Source organism: Gambusia affinis, linkage group LG06 (assembly GCF_019740435.1).
Source record: "Gambusia affinis linkage group LG06, SWU_Gaff_1.0, whole genome shotgun sequence".
Classification (NCBI taxonomy): Eukaryota; Metazoa; Chordata; class Actinopteri; order Cyprinodontiformes; family Poeciliidae; genus Gambusia; species Gambusia affinis.
Genome location: NC_057873.1, coordinates 9364816 through 9387523, shown reverse-complemented (window position 1 = coordinate 9387523; position 22708 = coordinate 9364816). Strand labels below are relative to the sequence as shown.

The 22708-nt window shown below is 38.0% G+C and overlaps 1 protein-coding gene across 2 annotated transcripts in view; it reads right to left on the bottom strand.

Annotated features, from left to right (window-relative positions):
- LOC122832660 (calsyntenin-2-like) overlaps nucleotides 1-22708 on the bottom strand; it is a 266537-nt gene that overhangs the window by 29280 nt on the left and 214549 nt on the right. For both annotated transcript variants that reach the window (XM_044119639.1, XM_044119638.1), the window contains one exon: nucleotides 3678-3840. In XM_044119639.1, the coding sequence (XP_043975574.1) occupies nucleotides 3678-3840 (163 nt within the window). The remainder of the gene's footprint in view (nucleotides 1-3677; nucleotides 3841-22708) is intronic.

The window sequence follows — 22708 nt, the reverse complement described above, 5'->3', positions numbered from 1 at the left end:
AGATACTGTTTTAGAATCCAATCTTTGTGGTTTAGGTTTATAATTTATTACATACTGCTGAGTCCTATTTGGGTCATAAATTATGACCTGGGTGTAAAACAATAAAAAAGCTGAACACTATCATGCATAGAAACGTTGCACAGAAGTGGAAACTGTAGTGTGAATATCCATTTCGTACAGCTGAAACCCAGCAACGCTGGCAATTGCTTCCTGAATTCAAAACATTAGTCTCTACACCACAGTCACTGGGACGCTGTATTGTATGGTTATTTGCAGAGTCATGTGTGTTTTTGCTGTTCATGCTTGCTGCAATAAAGGAAGAATTGTTTTCCATTTGAGCAGCTACATGAAAACATGACTATCTCTATCTTTCCTGTGAAGCGGCTGCTGATATCCCCCCTCGGTACTTATGGGAACGTGGGAAGAATAGTTTTCATCCACATGTTTACAAAATCCCATGATCACATATTGAATCCCATATATTAAACGCATTCTTTCTGTTATTGTCACGCTTCACCTGCTTCCTCTTCTAGACTCACTTTTTAGCAGTCCTTTATCTTAAGGCATCCAACTGTCCCTCAGTCCCTCCCTGACAGATGTTATCAATTTACGATGCAGTCAGGGAAGCTATTAAGGTCCCCAACAGCAGATTAAAAGACAGAAAGTTGAGGTGAGGGTGTTAGTAAGATGCTGCAGCGCGAGAGGAAGAGGGAGCACGATAAAGATGATGAAGGTGATGATCATTCCACTTGAGTGAGAGCTATTTTATTGCTCTACAGATCTTCACTCTATTATTTTTATTCATCTCCAAAACAGAAGCAGATACGAGTGAAAAGTCACTGCAGAGCTGGAAACAGAACTGTTATTTAGGTAAGTGAGAAATGTGAGTTCACACTCAGTGTGATTTAGAGTATGTGGATAAATGCATCCTTGGCTGTGGCCCTATATTTATTCAATTTACTTTGTATAAAGGTATATCAGTTTCAATTTGTGCTCAAGTGCAATCACCAACAGATCTCGGCCGCATGCTTGCTGCTGGCGGCAGGAAGTTAGGAGGCCAGACAGCGGCGTGTGATTTCACACTCTAAGAAAGTTGATTCTGTTGATTGGGCTACTCTAAATATCAAACACTTCTGAGAAAGAACTGGTCAGAGAATAAATGTAGGCGAGAGAGTGTGAGATTGTGAGAGAAGAGCACAGCCAGCACTTGCTCTCTGGTTTTAGAGAAGGCCCAAGTGGGAGGAAGAAACTTTTCATATAAATAGTAACAAGCTTAGGAGTGAAAGTGCATTTTTAGAAGGAGCTGCTGTTGTACAAGATAAAATAAAACTTTGCGAGGGAAAGCATTGAATCAAATTTGTGGCAATTAAAGTTTAATATGAGTTTAATATGACTATGTTTATGCATGAACACGTTTCACATATAAAGTTATGAAAAACAATTAGCACACCTTGTGACAGCCTGTGTGTTTTCTAACATATTCGAGCATAATACGTTTATTTAATATCACTTACTGAGAAATTTAAGTAAAGTGAAGAAAATAACTTTTGAGTAAAATAAAAACTAATTTTTGGCAAAGAATAAATTACCACGTGAAATACAAAAAAATCACCATGGTAAGAACCTAGTCACCATTTTTCAGGATATGTGTCCTGTTTAAACCTCAAAGATTTAGTCTGATGTGCTCCTGACGGTTGAAGTAAAAGTAAACAACATGGTGAGATTAAAAAAGTATCTGAGGCCTTCAGAAGGACGATTATAGCAGCTCATGAATCTGGTATGGGACTTAAAGAATATAAAAGCAGCTATTCCACTGAAGGGAAAATCATCCACAGGGGAAGGACATTTAAAACAACTGCCAACATACTGATGTATGACCAATCCATGCAAGTTCAATCCTGAAAGCAAGCTGCAAGGTTATAACAGTCTCCAAAACACCCAGAAATATCTAATAAATCCTTACTCCAACCTCAAGAATATTGTTATCTAGACATTTTAATCTGAAGCTGAACACCAGTGATAGGGACATGATTGGTGTAAACCAAATTCAGCATACCAAGAAAGAGAATCTCATACCAACAGTGGAGCAAAGACGAGAAAGTGTTATGTTTTAGGGAAGCCCTATTGCAACAAGACCTGGTCAGCTCACCATTATTAATCCCAGAATGCTTTAAAGGGTGATTGAGCAAAATATGAGCACAATCCATAAAAAATTTAATAAATAAAAAGCTCCGGACAAAGGAAGAAGGAATCCTGCAGACCCAAAATCTACCAGCAAATCCATGAAGAACTGACTGAGAATAAAAAACACAAAGTCCTAGTCTTTCTTTGCTCACACATACTTCAGTCTGTCTATCTATGTTAGTCAATGATGGGCTTTAATTGTGAGAATGTATATAAGATTCCAGTTTTCTTTAGGTCAGAAAATACTTTTTTTCACACATTATTATAGTGCTAAACATGTTAGCATCTGCTAATATTGTCAACAGCAGGCATAATTACAGACACTCAGAACCCTGTCACAATAAACCAGAATGGCTCCTTTGGGTAAACACATGAAATACAATAATTCCACATGAAATTTATTTGCTATGGTCCAAACAGAATCTGTTCTCATTAGACAATGCTCACTCGCCATTTGTGTGTTATGAACCATGAAATTAAATCATTAAATTGAATTAAATACAGCAGACAATCACGGAACTGTTTAGAGCTGACAAATCTCTTATTTACTCCGCCATCACACTCCATCAAGCCGTTTACAGAGAGAACTTTATATCGGTCTCTGAATCCTTTTTTTTTTTAATATATATAAAAACCCAACCAGTAAGCTAGAAAATGCAGATAATCACTCCAGCGATTCTACTCTGAAAATGAGTTCAGAGCAGAAGCTTCAGAAGTCAGCCAGACAACAGATGAGCTCATCTTTCCAATCAGTATGGCAGATACAAACAGCTTAGTGCTTTGAAAAGGCAATCTGCTGTGGCTAATGGCTTATGTTAAGATTTCGGTAGCGCCTTTATGACTCTTAACTGAGGCTTAGCCTCAATTGAGAAACAGCTGCAATACTCTCTTAACTTGCTTTTCAATTCAAGCCCCTTTTAATCCTCCCAAAAGCACGTCGTGCTGTGTTCACTTAAAGAAAGGGGAGGGGAGGGAGGAGGAAGAGGAGGAAGGTGCGGTGGGGCGGTTCTCTGCCATAGACGAAAGTGACAAAAGATGACCCTCTCTCGCTCTCACGCAGAGAGATATCTTCATCTAAGGCAGAGCATCGCTGAGCAGCTCTTTGGTCTATCAGATCAATGGTGGGGTGCACCAGGGGTAAAAAGTCCCCTTTCTTCTTCTGTGTCCAATTAGCGGCAGCTATCAGTTTAGAGGACACTTTAATTCGGGGCCTTCATTCAGACTGGGTCAGTCGTTTGTCAAAGACAGACTAAGGGTTCTTCTTAATTACATTGTGCATTCAAGGCCAAAGAGCATGTTCGGCACTCAGTGTCTCCCTGAAAGTAAAACTTATTCTGGAGTTACAATATGAGGAAGCAGCAGATTCCTTAAAGCCCAAAAAATTACTTTGACTTTTACTGTATGTCCAAACTTTTCTTCCAGTTGAACTCTTCCAGTTTCTAGGCAATTAGGTTCAATGACTGAATACCTCTTATTACTTCTAACAGCATCACCTTGCCAGCAAGCACCAACTGTGAGCTGCACATCAATCTGCGATGGATGGATGGGCCAGTCATCCGTCACCAGGTAGGGATCGTAAGTGACTCCATCCACGTAGAGCGCCACCACCGGGAACTCCACGTTAATGACGTAGTAATGCCACTCCTTGTCACATATCTGAAAAGCAGGAAGAACATGAAAAGAGCCTATTAATGCATGGACTCTGTACCCTGAAGATGTAGTACATGAAAGTGCCACTAATCCACTCCATGTATTGTATATTTCAAGAGCAAATAGCCACTTTTTAGGAAACTAACTTTTTTCCTGAAATAAATCGCTAGATGTATTAACTTTAACTCGACAGTGACTTTACTGTCTTCAAGGGGAATTCATTTTCATTCTCAAGTTACCACATGTTTAAGAACATCAATATTGTGCAAACAGATGTGACCTCTTTTTCTTTCAATATAATAGAGATGAACTGAATATCTTTTAGGTTTCTGAATGGAAATGAATGTTCTTTCTGTGCTGGAGTTGGCTTGGAAAATCCCTTCACTGTATTTAACCACAGGTTCTACTAGTGTTTGTACTTATATACATATACATACAATTGTAAGAAATAAAACTTATACTCAATCAGAACTGTTAATGAAGGAGCTTGTTTTTCTGATGTTTTATGGTTGTTTTTACTGTATCCATTAGTTTCAAGAAAAGTTTTCTTTGCATGTTCACAAAACAATTATTTCATTTCTCTTTAACGTTGACTATTAATGAATAAAAATCTAGATAAATATAAACGGATCAAAGGCCGTCTTGGCCGTATGCTTTTTGATATCGTTAAACCGTTTAAACATAAATAAATTGGATGAGCTTTGAAGCTTCTATCAGCAGGCTTTTGCTTTTCATGTTAAATTGCTAAATTGCCAACTTTACTATTCACTTAGAAATTCTTCAAAGTTGAAAAAAAAAATTGTTTTTGGACAGTGTAGTTTCCTCTGTGCGAAATGCTCACATAAAAATAAAAATAAAAATGAAAAAAATAAAAAACATTAACACCTTCTAGAAGAAATACGACACTGAATGGTTCTCCAGCTTGTTTAACCGTTTACCTGTCCTTGCTCTAGGTTTTAATTGCAGCGGCTTGGACACGCCTCCTTCCTCTCTTTTCTACTTATGGAGCTGTACTTCAGCTGTGGCAACACTCATCAGGGTGCGCCTCTCCTCTTTCAGCTCCTCTGATATAACCTGGGACAGCCTTTGAACACACAGCCTTGGGTAACCTCGCTCTCTAATGAGGAGCGCTCGGCAGCCTGCTTATTAACACCATGCTAGCACGGCAGATGGGAGTTCTAATCAATGCGGTTGATTTTCTCAGTTATGGAGGAGTGAGGTACAACATCTGGCCTATTGATAATCATTCTGCACAGCTGCTTCACACACTCGCAGTGTGTGGATCTAATAAGACAAGACGGTTGTGAGGGTAGTCAAGAGGGATAATCCTGTTAAGGTTTTGATGGTGCTGCAGATGTGATCGAGACTAATGGGATTGACTTTAAGTAGCTATTTAGGATGTTATGATACCATCTAATACAGAGAAAGCACAACACATACAATTTCTTCACTTCGTTTCACTGTGATATAATGATTTCTTTCAAATTCTTTTGATATGGAGCACGTCCTGGATACAGGTAATTCTTCTTAATCCTCAACGTTTCCATAATAAGGATCTTCGTGCCCTTTTTTTTTTCAAATCTGGAAAATCCTATTACTCAGCTCCCGGGGTAATGCAACTATGTACACTGACATGCACAAATACTAATTCCTCTGACATTTAGACTATCCTATCCTCATGCGTTAACACTTTTAGCTGTTCAGCATTTCAAAGAGATCTCAAACCCATCTGGGATGCGAGGCCCTAGCGGGTGACTTCTTCTTGAAGGCTTCAAAGGAGAAATGGTGCGGCAATATTGCCCAAGAGGCTGTTGCCTGAACAAGCTTTTGATGACAGCTTGGAGAGCGCTCTCGAGAAGGAGGAAGAGAATAGTACGGTCGCATGTGTCTACAGAAAGCAGAAGACCCCAAGGCCAAAATAAAAACTAAAGTTGAAGGAGACAAGAAAAAAAATCTCACTATCCTGATATTGCTGATTTTCTGTTCAGACAAGTGTTTGCAACTTGGTCAGTGAAAGAGGTTTTAAGAAATTTTGACTACTATATGCAATCAGACCATCATTTGCCAATTCATTTTTGCAAGGAAACTGGAAAATGTAATCTTAATTTGTACAATAATGTCTAACTTCCTCAGACAAGGATCCTGAATACCTCCAATGTAAGAAATTAGTACAATGTCGGAAATTGTTTGTAGACATACCTTAGCATGTCTTAGGATAACCTAAGTAATGATGTCATGGTATTATATTCTTCCTGTTTCACCTGTGGACGTGTTTTAACACAACACATGAAATGCACAGCTTCTTTGAATGACATGACAGGAAAAATAAAAAAAATTAACAAATACTTCAGGGAGAGAATTGTGAATCTTCACAACTATGGTTCATATTTGATTACACCTCACAGTTGCCTGAAGGTGCCACATTTATCTGTTCAAACAATTATACACAAGCATAAACACCTTGAGACGGTCCTGCCATCATGGTGTTCAGCAAATGTGAAAATGTGCGTCAATGCCAGAAAGCAAATTATGTTGTGAAGATTTTTCTAAAGCTGGTAGGAGAATGTTATTCCCCTCAGTGAAACATTTCCTGTTACAAAGGGATGAAAGGCCACTTAGTGAGAAAGAAGCCATTACTTCAAAGGCAATATGAAAAGAAAGCTTAATGTTTTCAAACTAACAAAGAATGGTCTAGAGCAGGGGTGACCAAACTTCTTCAGACCAAGATCTACTTTTTCTGTCACCAGCCGGCGGAGATCTACCTCATGACACAAAGATATAAAAATTATAAATGAAACTCTATTGACTTATTTTATATGCAAATATCCATAATAGAAATATTAAAGTGATAGAAAACCTAATGTAGCTTCTTAGTCAGTGAGATTCTGACACCGAGAGGAGGTTACTGGTTTCAGAAGAAGGTTGCAAACCTGAGGCCAGCAGGTATTGATCGATTATGGTAGATCTGAACTTTGGTTTGATGACCTCAATGTAAGAAATTTCAGACTGACAGAAGGAACCACGCAGGTTAAAGCCACATCTTCTTAAGTTAGGATATTTTTCCTCCAACAGTTTCCAGAGGAATCACCTCAAACCAGATGTTGGACTGGAATTTATTTCAATGTCATTTGTGAATGTCAGCTCCTCATTTTTAACAGTGGACCTATAAAGGTTGAAAAATATGATCATTTTGGAGAAAGTTTCATCAACATCAACATTTCCACTTAATAAGAGACAAAAATAAATGGCATGTTTGATAGAGGAAAAGCCTTTCAGAGTCTGAGCTCAAAGCAAAGATGCCAGAGAGCACCAAACTATTTTCTTTTGTAAATAATGAACCATTTATTTTCATATAATTATCTCGGTAGAAACCATTTGTTTGTTACTTAATGAAATATATTTGTCCTATTTGATGTTTGTCGTGAATGACGTAGACTCCCAGATGACCGAGGGAATTAGTCAAAGTCTGTCGTTTATTGAATGTTCAGAAACTACAGCGGCTGTAATGCGCCACAGCAAAGGTAAAATAAGCCAAACAGTTGATCAATTCAAAGCCACTTGTACTTTTTTAGTCTCTCTTTGTCGCTTAAGCACAGCCGTTGCAGTGGCAACCGCCTGCACCCAGCAAGCCAAGCAGAGATTACTTTAAAAACATAACATTCAGTTCGTTACGATGTCAGGTTAGATATTTATTTTGCGATCAACACAGAGGTGGTTGATTAGCTAATTTAAACTCCTGCTCTGCTCATCAGAGTCGATCTTTGAGTTGCCTTTTCTTTTTTTGTTAACTGAACCGAAACGCACTGCATTGCGCAACACCTTGTTGAAACAATAACTACTGAGATCATTAACTTGAACATGTTTTTGTTGCTTTATTCTTTAATAAAGTTACAAACGTTTTGGATCTTTGAATATTTTGATGAACGCGTCAGAAGAGGACGTTCAGCCTCTTGTCAGCGTTCAGTTTGTCACCTGCTGCCGAGATCGACTCAAAACCTTCCGCGATCGACCGAGAGAACAGTTCTAGGGACATAAACCTGCTAACACATTAGTCCAACTCTATTAAGTGTTCAAAAACCTAAAAGGTGAAGCTCAGTTTCAGTAGAGCACTCCTCGCTCTGCCTGCTGATGGAAAAAAAAAAGAAGAAATTTCCTGTTCCCCAAGGCCTCCACTTCCCCATGTCTCTGTTTGATGCAAATTGACAGATGGAAGAAATGAATGAAAAGAAAATAACCACACAACCATGGGAGCGAGAGAACTCGAAGCAACCAGAAGACAATGAATAGAAGTGATAGAGGTGGAGAATGAAGACACCACACATCAAAGGACCCTCCATCATCTCTTGGGGCACTTGTCGTGCGAGACGAAAACAAAAGTTCTATTGCCTCTCTCTGTCTCAGTCTTTCTCTCTGCGGTTTATTTGCACTCCTCTTTGTTGCCTGTCTCTCCATTAGAACTTGACTGTGGGAGTTGTTGCCTCAAGTTCTTTGGAGTTGAAAGGCTCGTGGAGATCTGTCGCCCGAACCATCGTCTTAACTTCAAACAGGAGATGGAAAATGAGATAATAGGATGAAGATAAGGTGGAGTGAGATAGGAAACTGGCCCATGGACGAAGGTGGTGGAATCACAGCTGGAGCAAAAGGATGAAAAAATAAAATCAAGCAAAGCTTACAGCAAAAAGAAAATGCAAGAAAAAAAGAAAAGCTTCATTCTAGTAAGAGTTCTATGCAACTCGTAATAAAAAAGAATGACATTTTAAGCCTAATTGTCATTTTTAGAATCCACAAAACAGAAAAAAATATGTTGAAATATAAAGCAGGAAAATGAGAAAAGAACTACATTGATAAGACCTCTGCAGCTCATAACAGCCTTTTAAAAAAGAAACCATTCCGGTTCTTCATAAGATAAACTTTTGCTAGGGATGCAACTGTGAATTCATATCTTGATATTGGGGTTTAACAGATTGATGATTGATGCAGGAAAAGATTTGAGGAAAAATGTTTGAAAACACTAAAAGTGTGTTCCCTTCCAAAACATGTTAACACCAGGTTAAACCTGGACACCAACTATTTGATTGGCTGCAATACTGGCTAAAATATAATATAATAGAATAGAATAGACGAACCAATATTTTATTTGTTGTTGACTCTATATTTGATGAGGCCATTTCAAACAGACGTATTTGTCTTAACAGTCAAGTATCTTCAGATTCTCCTCCTTAGTAGCTTTTAGAGCTTCATTTCCTTGTACCCAGTGAAAAAGCCATCTAAAAGCCATACTAATAAAAATAATCTAATTTAAAAACAACATTTGTCTCCAGGAATTTGTATTTGTTTCTTTTCTGTAAACAAGAACAAAATAATAAAGAATAATGGTGCTGAAGGATGGTTTGGTTTCAGAATGAGAAAAATCACATCCCTATATAAAACTACAAATATTAGTTCACCAGAAGAATTTGATAAAAATATTAACAATTTGTGATTTATGTCTTTAAATGTGAGCTTACTTTTAGAAACTGATAAAAAGGATGGAGGAAATAGAGGTAAAAGAGAAGTATGGACAGAGCTAGGAGGGGAGTTGGGCCTGTGGGGTGTGCTGCAGAAGAGAGCCACAACAGAGATTGATGAGCATTAGAAACAAGGTGACTTTACTTAGAGGGGAAAGGAAAAGGAACTAGAAGAAAAGTGCATTTTTTAGGTTACAGGCGAAATGGAAGCAGAAATTTAAAGCTGAGTGCCAAATTAATCTAAAAACACAAAAAAACCCTAAAATAAATAGACCTTATTTTTGACTGGATGACACTAAATGTACATTTTAGAGTAACCTATGATTTTATTGCCTTTATCAGTCTTTTCAATGACTCTTGGTGAGCACTATATTTTTTCTTAATGAATTAGAAATAATAAATCAGAACACTTATTTGCAAAAACAATGTAGTTTTTCATGTTGACAATACAGCTTCCCACTCAAAGTGATTTTGCCAAAAAAAAAAAAAATTAAAAATGTTTCAGCTTGTTATGAATGAGTGTTCTATGGCTTATTTTAATGTCCACACAGCTGGTCAGCTCTCCACCAGTTTGTTCTACACTGAACACAGATTGAATAAATTATAAATAATAAATACATTTTCCTGGTACAGGAAACGTAGATCCATTCACCAGTCCTTCACATTTTTCATTCATGTTTTTATTTATTGTTGAAGAATCTACTGTGTCAGGAAAGTGTGTGTGAGTGTGTATGTATTTTTGGCATTAAAAGGAACGGTTTGCACAGGGCATTATCAATGAAAGAACTGTCACCAAGAATAAAAGTTATTTTGAGACCAAATTATTTAATTAAAATCAGTGTCAGAACAACATGCACAATCTCTCTGGTGTCAGACATACTATTCTAGATTAATTAAATGTATTGTTTGTGAACACCAAGCGTCATAAATCATTGCCAGCTCAGTGACAATGTCAACACCATTATTGTGTTAAACACTGGAAGCTTGAAAAATTGGAGGTTTAAGAGTCTATAATTACAAAAATAGAAAGAACAACTAAAATAGAAGAGTGATAGGGAAATAATGGTTTCTGATCAGTGTGTATAAAGTGTGCACAGCATGATTGTCTATGTGTTAAATGAGGGCTATCCTTGAAGGTGACTATGAATTACTGGCTGGCTAAAGTGACTAATTAGAGAAGCAATTATACAAGCACTCCAGGCAGAAACCCAGAGTCAACAGCCAAATGACCTCTCTACAAGCTCTTAATGGGCCACACATAAATAGATAGACACACTCATACACTGTACAGTAAGACCAACACATTGATTTACTCAATGGTTTTGATTTATGCAAAGCACAGTAGCTTAAATAACGTGACATGTTGGAGGGTTTTTTTTTATTAGTTTTGGTTGTTTGCAAAATTCAGTTTTAAGTAGGTGGCATGCATTAGCCTTACATCCAAAACCATTAAATGAAAAACCTTTTTGTTTTAGTGAATTAAGGTGCCTGATTCTGGAAAATCAATTAAGAAGCAGCATGGAGCATGGGAGAAATATGAAAATCATGACCGAGTTTGTCTAAATTAGAAACTATTGCTGCATTCTAGTTGTACTCAGAACTAGGCAATTCTGACTTCCCAACTGAAAAAAATCAACTGGATTACAAGGTTGTTCTGACTTTTCTGAAGCTTACAGGAAAGGCGTCTTCATTTTTTCCCTGAATATTTTTTATACATCTCAGAATAAGCCAGCGAGAGCACAAAAAAATATAAATAAAAATAAAATCGCTCATTCTCGTGTAACCAAGAAGCAAAACCTGTATTTAAATTTGAACTGGATTAAAGCTAGTGAGGTATTGGCACTAATCATAATTTCACTTTGCTTGCTTAAAATGAGTAGCAAGTCTGATTTTGCACAAGTTTGTCTAACTGCATTTAGGGAAAATTTTATGTGCCTGAAAATGTTTAAGTGATTGTCGAGGACAACAAGTGGCAGTTTGACTCCCAGCTTCAGCAGCTGATATGTCAGATTTTAGGGATAAATAGTTCTTCCTAAAGCACCCCATCTCTCCCGGAACGTAGCTGGAGATAGGCACCAGCAACCCTCCCGACCCCTCTAAGAGACAAGGGTAAACAGAAAACAGATGGATGGATGGATGGATAAAGCACCCTACTGGCATTCCTGGCAAAGATGTGTACAAAACACTAAAAGTAACTGAAAAGACAGCACTCTATGCTGCACATGTCTAACAGTGAGCTCTTGAGTTTTTTTCCTTTTGTTGCCTCCATTAGCATCCTATTCACTTTGATTTCTGGAAAGAAAAATGTCTTCATCCATACATCAGCTTTAGTTATTTTAAACACTTCAATTGTTGCTCGGACTGCAGATATGTTTATCCAAAATTTTATTTCTTCTTGTAGCCATTTTTTGACTTATGGCCAGTGGACTAGTAGACTACTATTGCACTTTTCTCAAGTATTTTAACCTACATATCACATTCACCCTCCATAATCATAAATGTTCCAACATTCTTACACCTGGGAAGAAGGAAATTAACTTGCAATCTACTACTCTTACTATGAAGCTTGCTATTTTACTTCTCCTATCATAGAGTTTGCCTAAAAGCTACAGGGCAATGCCATAATAATAGCCCGAATAACCTAAAAAAAAAAGCTTTTTGGTTACCCTTACTCAAAAGGAATTTTTAAGATTTTTTATAAAATCATGTTGGAACAATTTTGTTTTCTCCACTAGCTCAAATTAAAAGTATATGTTATTCAATTATTTCTGTTTGACATTTTGCATTCAGAATGAATGGTTCATGTATTTTAAGAGCTTTAATATTTAAAAATATTTAATATTATTGCTGTCAATGAATTTGGAGTGTGCTTTGCAAAACTTCAGAGAAACACTCCTACACCAGCCAATGGTTTAATATAAATTAGATGTTGTAGAGCACTTCAACATTAATTTTATGACTACAGATTATATTTATGTGTATACAAGTATTTATAGATTATTTTTCAATATTCTGGACCAAAAAGAGCAAACATCCAGCTGTAAGGTCAGTGAGAAGAGAATAAATTCGAGGGGTCCTAAAAACAAAGAAAAATTTGAGAGATTTCTATTTCTCCTTAGTGACATGCACATTCTTAACAGTCTTATAGGAATACCTCAAATCTATTCTAGCTGGGAAATGAGAGGCAAGTAAGACTGAAGTAAAAATGATGCACACAACAAATATACACAGCTCTTTCTCTTTAAGTCGCTTCTTCTCTAAACACCCACTCCCGTGTTTTAGAAACACTTTGGCCCACTTTTGATTCCAACTCTCCCCAAAGCATTTTGCGTTGGCTCAGCGAGCAAAGAGAGAACATTCAGTTGCAGAAACTGGGACTGCCTTACAGTATTTCACCCCAGTGGGAAACTCTGGGGTTTTGGCGGCTAAAGCTCAACCTCATGCTGGGCTCCAGCTTTAGCTGCAAATTACAATGCTCTGCATCAGTATCCACCAATTCAGCCATCATAAAGATGTTTTTGGGAAGCAGGTTGTGAAAAGATTATATCCCGGATTTGGACTCAGTATTAGATTTGCGTCTTAATGTTTTGCATGAAGGACTTCCTGACTCATCGCAGAGCTTGAAGGATTTGAACCAGACACCATGCAGCCAATAATATGTTAAATATGTCTCTGCCCTCACAGTAACCCACTTCCTTTTATCTCCCTCTTCTTCTGTTCTCAATTCTGAGTGATATGCAAACACATTAAAACACTTAAGTCTACTTCAAATTCAAACGAGGCAGAAGCTTTCTGATCTGAGATTGGAGCAAGAGGAGAAGGAAAAATCTAAAATGAGCACCAGAGGCTCAGTGTGAATATATAGTGTGCTCAGGTTTAAATGGGATTTGAAAAGAGGGAGAATCTTAAACCTTGAATGTTCAGAATGTAGAGACCACATCCGAATTAAAAGGAAGCCTTTAGCTTCCATTTAGAGCAAACTACTTAACATGTGGTTGGGTTCAAAAATCAATGAGAGGTCACTACAGTCCACCAACATACACTCACTAGCCACTTTATTAGGTACACCCGATCAGCTGCCTGTTAAAGATATTGGTGAATCAGCCAAATCATGGCACCAACTGCAGTTTAAACTGAATGCCAGAATGGGGTGGAGAGTAGGTAATTAAGAAATTAAATGAGAAAAGGTGGCATTGTTGTGTAAATATTGTGATTTTCACACACAACTGTCTGTCAGGTTTACCGAATGGTCTAAAAAAAAAAAAAAAGATAAAATATCAAGCAATGCTACTGTCAGAGGAAAATGTGCAGGCTAGTTCCAGATGAGGGAACCAACATGTCCAAAGGTTACTCCCAGTAGAATAATGTACCATGTCACAATGCACAAAGAGTTTACTGGCCTTCAATGGCCCCCACAGAGACAAGATGTCAATCCAACACAGCTCCTTTGGGATGTGGAGATTCACATCCTGGATGTGCAGCTGACAAATCTGCATCAACTGTGTGATACTTTCATGTCGATATGGACTAAAATCTCTAAAGAATGTTTCAAATACTCTGTTGAAGTTCCACCCTTTGAAATTAAGGCGATTCTGAAGGCAAAAGGCTGTTACTAGCAAAGTGTTTACATAAGAAGTGTTTATATAAAAGAGCCCAGTGAGTGCAGTTCCACTGTTGATGTAAATGTGTTTCCTCATTCTGAGGATAACTGGGAAATAAAACCCCCAGTAATTTTGGGAACGGTTCTGTGGGGCTCATGACACACCTGGCCACATGACATGTTTCTAATTTAAATCTAAAAAGTGAGATATGCACACTTACTTAGTGCTATTCTGTCAGTCTCACCTGCTCTGGTGTTATGTCTCTACCTCTCCTTACATAGAAGGACTGACATTTCTGCCCATTCTTTCCAAAAGAGGTCAAATTCAGTCAGACTCAATGAGTGAGCTTATTAAAATTTACCACAGTTGTAGGGTGGATTTAGGTTACATAAATATAATTTAATTTAAACAATTTCATCATACCTCTGACTTATCCTTATTTTCTTGCTAGAAAATATATACTTCTCTTTAATCATTGCTTTAGTCTTTGCGTCTTGGCATTATGTGGAAACAGACCTGCATGCTCCACACCAAAAAAATTGCTAACACTGCTTATTGTTTAGTTACAGCATCTTAATTTTGCCTTCTTTAGATGATAAACAATAAACAGTTGAAATGATATATCTGGGTCAAATACTATAGATCAAATCTGAATAATTGTATTGCGTAACTGGCCACATATTTTATGCTATATTTTAAGGCATTAAAACCCTGAAATGAAAGGACTATATATGCAAATATTAGTGCAACCCATGGGAATGGTTTTTCCATAAGGTTGGATGGCGGTTCATCTGTCACGCTGTCTGGCGATTTTGATGAATTTATTAGCAAAGTAACAGCAATTGGAAGCATCATAGTATGCTAGAGTTAAAATTACAATTTCTGCAAGGCAGGAATTCATTATTAATGAAAGCATGATGTTAGACTTGGTAATGTCTCTTTCTGGCCGACATACTGAGTGGTGCATGCTGATGCAAAGTGTTGGCTGCTGTTTACTGTGAGCAACTGTGAGATATGCCTGAAAACAGGAGAAAGACGGCTCAAGTCACAAAGCAGAGAGATTGTGAAAGAACTGTGGATAGAGAAAACAGAAAGTATTGTTAATATGAACTGAGCGCAGCGGAACCGTAGCAGAGAGGCAGAACAAGATGTGCTGGAAGAATCCTGATGCCATCTCTCCTTCTGCCACACCGCATTCACCACACGCCCCCTTTTGATTATTTAAACCCGCACAACAAGTGCATTACTGTTACTCCTACAACAAATTTACCTGCCTTCCAACCAGGCTCCCTCACTCCTCTCTGTCTTGTCGCTCCTTCAATTCATCTTTTCTCTCCCATACATTTCTCCTGTAACACTTAAGGTCAGGATGGGATGTAAACAATAAATCTTTGGTGCACGCTCTGACAGAGGCTCTCAATCCAGGAAGTGCTTTGGCTCATTGGACACAAGAGCAGCACTTCACCTAAACACTCCCCTCTTAAAAATGATTTGAGTAGGCAGAAAGTCAGGATGGAAAGTTTGGAGAGTGCTATTTGGTGCGAAAGTAAGACAAATTGGTGGAGGGAAGAAATGAGGAGAGAAATGAGTGCAGGAGGGCGAAGGGTAAAGGGACAGATTTTCTGTAAGAGGAGTGGATCCGGCGGGCCGAAGTTGTCAAGATTAATATGACGAATGGTACAGAACAGCAGCTCTAACTGCACTATTATTTTCTTTTATTTGGCTTAGGTGCTCCCTTTTTACCACAAACGATATCAAAGGTCTTCGATTTCTCACCCTCAAACTCACAAACACCTACACATACTGGAGGCATGACAATGTGCGAACAGAAGCTGTTGTATAGGTGCAGATGGTGCTGTTATAAGGGACTGGAAATACTCAACAATACTTATCCCTGTAGTACTGGTTTTGTTTAGCACATCTTCAAACATAAATTAAGACTTACCTTTAATTTTTTCCTCATACACATTACTTATTCATGGAAATATGTCTGTCTAAATACTTAATTTTAACAAAAGTTCCTGGAGAACTTAATCTTTTTGTAATACCAGCTACACAGCTTAGATTAATACAATGATGTAAAGTTGTATATATGCAAAAATTATGTATATTTTTGTCTAAAATTATGATAAAGGAAAAGCCTTTTAATACAATTCTTTTCATCTCAGCCATTTAAGTCATACAAGGTTTTTGGGTGTTCTTATTAAACACCTGAATCTTTTTAGGAATGCCAGGTGATTAAGTCTTAGTTCTGCTCATTTCTGTCATATTTATAAACAAACACTTTCAAAAACTCTTCTTGCCAGGAGCAGGGTCCTGGTTGGTGCAAAAGAACCAAGCATGCATACATAACTAGGCCCATTTGTTCAGCTCTGATGGAAAAGTTATAGAACCTAATTTGTTAATCTGAAGATTAAAGCAACTGAGAAGAATATGTTTTCGTAAAAGTGAATCTATTGGTGACAACTATGATTCTGATATCAATATAATAACTCGCTACATTCACTTTAACTATACAGATAGTTAAAGTTCCAGTTCTTGTGGGTAAATATTGATTCTTCTCACTGTAAAGAAGTAAATATTTAAATGTCTCTCTCAGCTGTTCACTGACAAATAGAAAGCTTTTTAATATTTCTATCAGAAGCAGAGTGCAGTTTCATTTTGTCAGGCAACAAAGATGGTCAAGCCCCGAATAGTCCAAAAGGTTTTCTATCACAGGTTACTAGTTTTTACAAAACTACACGCTGCATGAATCTGTAATTTCTGTATTAGCTTCGCATTTTACCTTCACCAATGAGTTGACCCAGGAAGTAAATGGGTCTGCACATATACATTCTCCCAATGCATAGGACATGCTCCTATAGTCCTGGGCACAACAACAAAAATGCACACCCACCTTACTCTGAGATCACTGCCACTCAGTCACCCACACACCGGGTGAGAACGGGCGACATAATAAAAGCTATTTCTCCTCTGCTCTGTCATTTAGTGGCCTCTCCAGCACCATTTCCGCCCATCTAAGACCCACAGTACTTCCCACGCTCATAAAGGGGAAGGTAATATCATCCTGGGATGCCTGTGTGTGATGGAAATAAAAATAATGGAAAAGGGCATGGATCTGGCTTTCGGAATATGTTTTTGTAATAAAGGTTGATTTCATTTGTGAAAGAGGCTGTGCTTGCAAAGGTTGAGCGATGCCTCGGCACAATACGATAATGCTGACTAATGAATGCGTGATATCTTATGATGAGGTGTACTGCAAAAACACATGCTAGTTACAAATACATTTATAAAATTATCAATGTGCATAATTTTGCCTCTTCATCTGTTATGATTTTATGTTGATGTAATGAATATCCATCTACCTTTTGGACATAATATTGTGGTCCTTACGCAATCTAAAGGGCAAATTTTGTTAGTAGCATATCAGACCCTGTTCACACATGGTACATTTTTAGAAACACAATTAAGAAAAATGTGCATCCACATGACCGGCGGCAGCACCAGTGAAATGGTGTAGTAGGTATGTCAGGCCGGTTGGTGGCGCTGTACCACTGCCAGATATCAACATAAAAAACACCAAACTGCACCGTGTTTACCATTTGTGAGAGTGACGCATATGCACGATATAGTGATGGAGTTTTAATGTCATAATTTTAACCTGGAACCCGGTTTCAAAAGCGATCGTTTCTAATATTCCAAAACGCTGAATCCGTGTGGCCTAAAAGACAAAAAAACTTTTCCAGATACACCAAAAATTGTCTCTGAGTGGACGGGGCCTCCGAGTGATGGCTGGGTTTTGTTTTCCAACCTGCTAATATTTCAGTCCTGCTTAGATGGTATATCTGATGTCTCCTAGATACGTCACCTTTTCTTTCTCTTAAGCAGTTTTTCTCTTTTAACCTTCATCCCCTGAGGTTTCCCTTCCCTCCACTTACCTTCTGTCTTCCTTTTATTGTTTCTTTCTTCTGTTCTCTGACTCTCCCCTCATCTCCCATGGTTATTGATTGCTGTGTCAATAGAAACCTCCACCTGAATTCAAAAAAGGCCATCTACATGCCTCACAATCATTCTCCAAAATCCAGCAATGGGCACTCTTTATTTAAAAGCAGATCTAATGTTTTATTTTTTGGTGCTTCTTGACTATTAAAGACAAGATGGAGATTGCTGTGACAAGTACATTTCAGGGGGATTTTTGCTCTACTTGGTGAAACTTTACAGACAGAATGGCATGGTCTGGAAGCTAAAGTGCTAAATCAATTCCCTGCCTCACTTCTAAGGAGACTCCAAACAGGGTTTTTTAGTAAATAAAGTTCATCTTGGCCGTGTGCAGGGTAAATGGATCCCTGTCCTACCCATTGAGCAAACAGATGGCTGTAAGTGCATAGGCAAACACATTTTAGAGTGACAGGTAAAGATTTTCTGAAGACCAGTTGTGTTAAAATCTCAAGTGATTAACTCTCTTGCCATCTTCATTAGAATAAATCCAGGCAGGTTGCTCCCGGAGGGCGGAGATAAGAGCTAATAAGAGAGGGGCAAAGACAAAGCAGACTTCTACTCTCTTGAAGAACCTATTTTATCTGCTATTTTATTAACCTTTAAACTGTTGCCACATTTGCATTGGGTTGCTATTTGCACAGAAGATGGTCATTTACATGGGATATGGAGGGTGCTGGTGGCATGGTATATGCTATGCAACATGAGTCACAAACTGGACTGGATTCCTGCGCCTTTTAGATGTGCCATGGCTCAACACACCTGAAATAAAAGGCAAAATTATCCCTTCAGCATGCCGTCACTGCACTGCTGATGTCCTAATATTCGGTTCAAGTGTTGAAGCAGAGGTAGAGTTTAGATCGGACTTAAAAAAATGCAGCCAAATTGACTTCTGCAAATTCCCTTTTTTTCTATACTCAGCAGAGTAAGCTGCCAACTCTGCCATTTATACTATGATAAGTAGATTAAAATTTTAAATTTCACATTCTCGTTTGCTTTTCTCTGTGCTGTATTTATTGCAGGGTTATTAATGCACCATACAAGCTCAAGCCAACCTGACCCGATCATCAAGGAAATAATTTTGGCTCGATCTGGCCTGAATTTCGGGTCGGGTTTGGGCCAGAAATCTAAATTCTAAGCAGAGACACATCTAATAGCAGGACACAGCCGCTTGAGGAGAGGAGTTAAGATCCCTGAGGTAAAAAAAGGACTGAAATGAAAGTGGGATAGAAAAATATGCATTATAGTGTCCAAGTGAATGCCTATCGATTTTTACAGCTCTTTCCCTTCATATTAGACAATTACTCTTACTTGAAATGCATTAAATTCTCTGCTCTCATTATCTGTCACACAAAAAGAATCCTGGTGGTGCGCTTCCTTCTACCTCCAATTTCTTTTGCAAATCTGCTTCCCTGCCAATGACTGCCCAATGCAAACATGACATAATATATAACAAATACTATGACAGAGATAAAAAATAAAATAAAGTTATTTTAAGACAGTAAAAGTGTGCTTAGGGTCTGTGGCTTCTCCCAGACTAGACTTTAGGTCTACCTAAAGATTTAAATCAAGATGCAAAGAGGGTTATGTACTGTTGGAAAGATATTAACTACTTACAATGAGCCTATAATGAAACTCTGACTTCAAAAGCCATGAAACCGTGTCCCTTTAAAGTGTTTCTGCTTTAGAAAAATAAGAAGCAGCAGCACTACATACGCATGGCGACTAAAGTCTACAGACCGAAGCAGAATTGGGGCATAAACTACCTGGTTCAAAATGATTCAAGACAGTCGCCAAGATGCTTCAAATGTATGTGTGAATGTCTGCATGTGTGTGTGCGTGTGTGTGTCCATCATGCTCGTTGGAGACAGTTGGTGCAGTAGAGCTCTAAATTTAGCAGGCCCTTTAGAAGGAGTCATCTATCATTCAACATGACCCCTCCCAGGAGGAGTGAGGTGTTGTGTGAGTGTGTGCATGTCTCACACACTAAGAGATACACATAGAAACAGTAAGATATTTCAAGGCCTGCTGAAAGCTGGAAATAAAAGGTTCTGTCATTTTTTTGTATGAATTCTGCTCAAATGAAATACCATGAGCTTTTGTGCTCACAAATTAGGTGAAAAAATGTTATTTATCCTTTACCAAACTATTACTGGAAAATATGTTTTTAAACATCTGTCTGCTCACGATTGTGAATTTTGTTCTCATAACTTCAAATTAAAATCCTCAGCATAAAATGATGCATATGGAACAAACCTGCAGAAAACCCTTCAATGCAGATGGGTTTAGTAAAAAACAGAGGCCAGCTGCATGTGCTGTTCTTGGAGCCTTTGGTAATGGTCTGTGCACCTCACACAGCATCAGAGCCTGAGGGTGAGCCATGGTGGAAGAAAACTGGACGCCTTTCTTTTCCTGCATGTAATCTCCTTCTTGTCTGAGCCCCACAGATGGCTCCACTTCTTGCAACTTTTGGGGCTTTTTTTCTCTGCTCTATGACTTTCACTGTGAAAAACAGCATAATTTCACAACCTTATCAGGTAGGGTGGTCCCATTGCAGCCCATAATTTGTTAACAAGCTGTTTCAAATGATAACAGTAACACAAAAAGTACCAGATGCTGCACATTCAAATAGCACTCAGGAGATCCCTGTTTTGACAAAGAGTATGACTACTTTGTGGCAAACTGTGGGGAGAGTTAATGACAAATGGGTTAAGACTTTTCCCAGTTTTCCATGCACAATTCTTTAGACTATTTGGCTAATAACCAGGTTTATGCAGGTATTTAACAGTTTTGTAGACCAATATATTTATAATATTTTTGTCATTAGGCATGTAAAATCCCCTTTTTGTTATTTAAATATAAAATAAGTTAACTTTCAACTGTCACCCCCAAAACCCTTAGATCACCGTGATGTCCCTGAGGACACCAGTGACCTCGTGAATCAATATCAAGAATGAGTACATCAATGAACTGATGTACTCAACGTCCAACATCTGAAGATGTTAGATGTTTAGAAGAAAAAGCCAGGTTGGGACATCTTCAGAGGAGAGAAAATTGTCAAATCATACAAGGAGGCTGAGATTGGAGCCACAGGGCAGGAGGACATGGCTGAGACCAAAATATATAGATTCATGGATGTGATGAAAGAGGACAGAAGGTTAGTCAGGGTGAGGGTACAGGATGCAGAGGACATGAGTAAAAGTCAAATTCCAGACCTAACTGTAATGAAGTGAGTGAAATGAATGAATATGTGGCAAGACCTAAAAACTGATATTCACAAACTCACTGAAGTTGAGTGTATTGGAAATAAGAATCTAAAGCCATCCTGCAATAGACTAGTAACTTGCATAGCAGGACATGAGGGTTCTACAAAGAATTGCATTTGTGGACTGAGGTCATATGTAGGCAACCCTTTTCACACTATATATATATATATATATATATATATATAAAATGCTAAAAACAATAAATGATTTTCTTTCTGTTATTTATGAGCAACTTTCCAAACCTGGTCTGTCACATAAAACACTTGTAAACTGAATTATGGTTGTAATGTTGCAAGTGTGAAAAATGCACAGTACTCACTGAAGTAGTGAGTAGTCAGCATATAACCTTTGCTTCAAATACTAGTTACCAAGAGCAATGTTTAATGGGCATCAAGGAAACCACATAACCATTTAATTTGTATCCAAATATACAAATGTCATGGTGCAATTAGTTTTATTCTGCAAAAATACAAAAAGGTTATGAGGAACAGTAGAGCTGTGCTGCTATAGCACAACAGGACTTGTTTCTGATTGAATTTGAATATTTTCCACTGCTGTTCACAGATTAAGTCAGTGACTATCCCCCCTGGAGTGTTTTTCTGATTGCTTTCGGTTTCTATGGGAGTAGCTGACGGTAATGATATCCTTACCACATTCAATTTAGACTCCTGTTGCAAACATCATTGAGATCTCAATTATACCAGTTGTCTTTTTCTGTTCGGTTTTTCCATCTGAGCGGGTCGAGGTGACTTCTTACAGATTTCCGCTTTGTGCAGAAAGTACACTAAAGAGACAAATGATGATAACGCTCCAATTTTCTAACTTGAAAACAAAGACTTCTTCTTTCTACTTGGTTTGCATTTTCCTGCTCAACACAAACTTTGCAGCAAAGGAAGAGTATTTATTTATAAAATAAGACTGTTGGACTGGTATGGACTGGTAACGTGCAGGTTTTCACTCAATGTTTCCTCCCATTAGTTCAGACTACCCTCCCTCCTCCACAGGCTACCCATCAGTCATGGGGGTCATCTCAGTGCCAGCTTCCCTTATAATCCATAGCTTTGATTGTGTTGGTACTAAATTATACATTCTGGTTTTGGAAACAGAATTTATTGCATGTTTGAAATTTCAAGTGTTTTTGCTGTAACCTTACAACAAAGAAGGCACTGCAGCTTTAAATGAATCATATATCTAAGATATTCATGATAAGTGCTTTTGAGATATCAAAGAGAATTAAATTCAAATGACTTTTGTTTTTCCAAGTGAATAGAATAATAATATATCAAAAGCTCTTACAATGTGGATGAACTAAAACATGAATCTGGCGTGGTTTCAGGCAATGCATTTCTATTGCTATTGTGCTTTCCAAATTTAAATTCCCTTAGAGGCTGAAAAACGTGCAGGGCCTATAATTGCTTATGCAGGAAACATTTGAAGACAGACAGCCTTCTTTGAAATGCTTGAGATTGGATTTGCGCTGAAAGAATATGGAACTATGCACAAA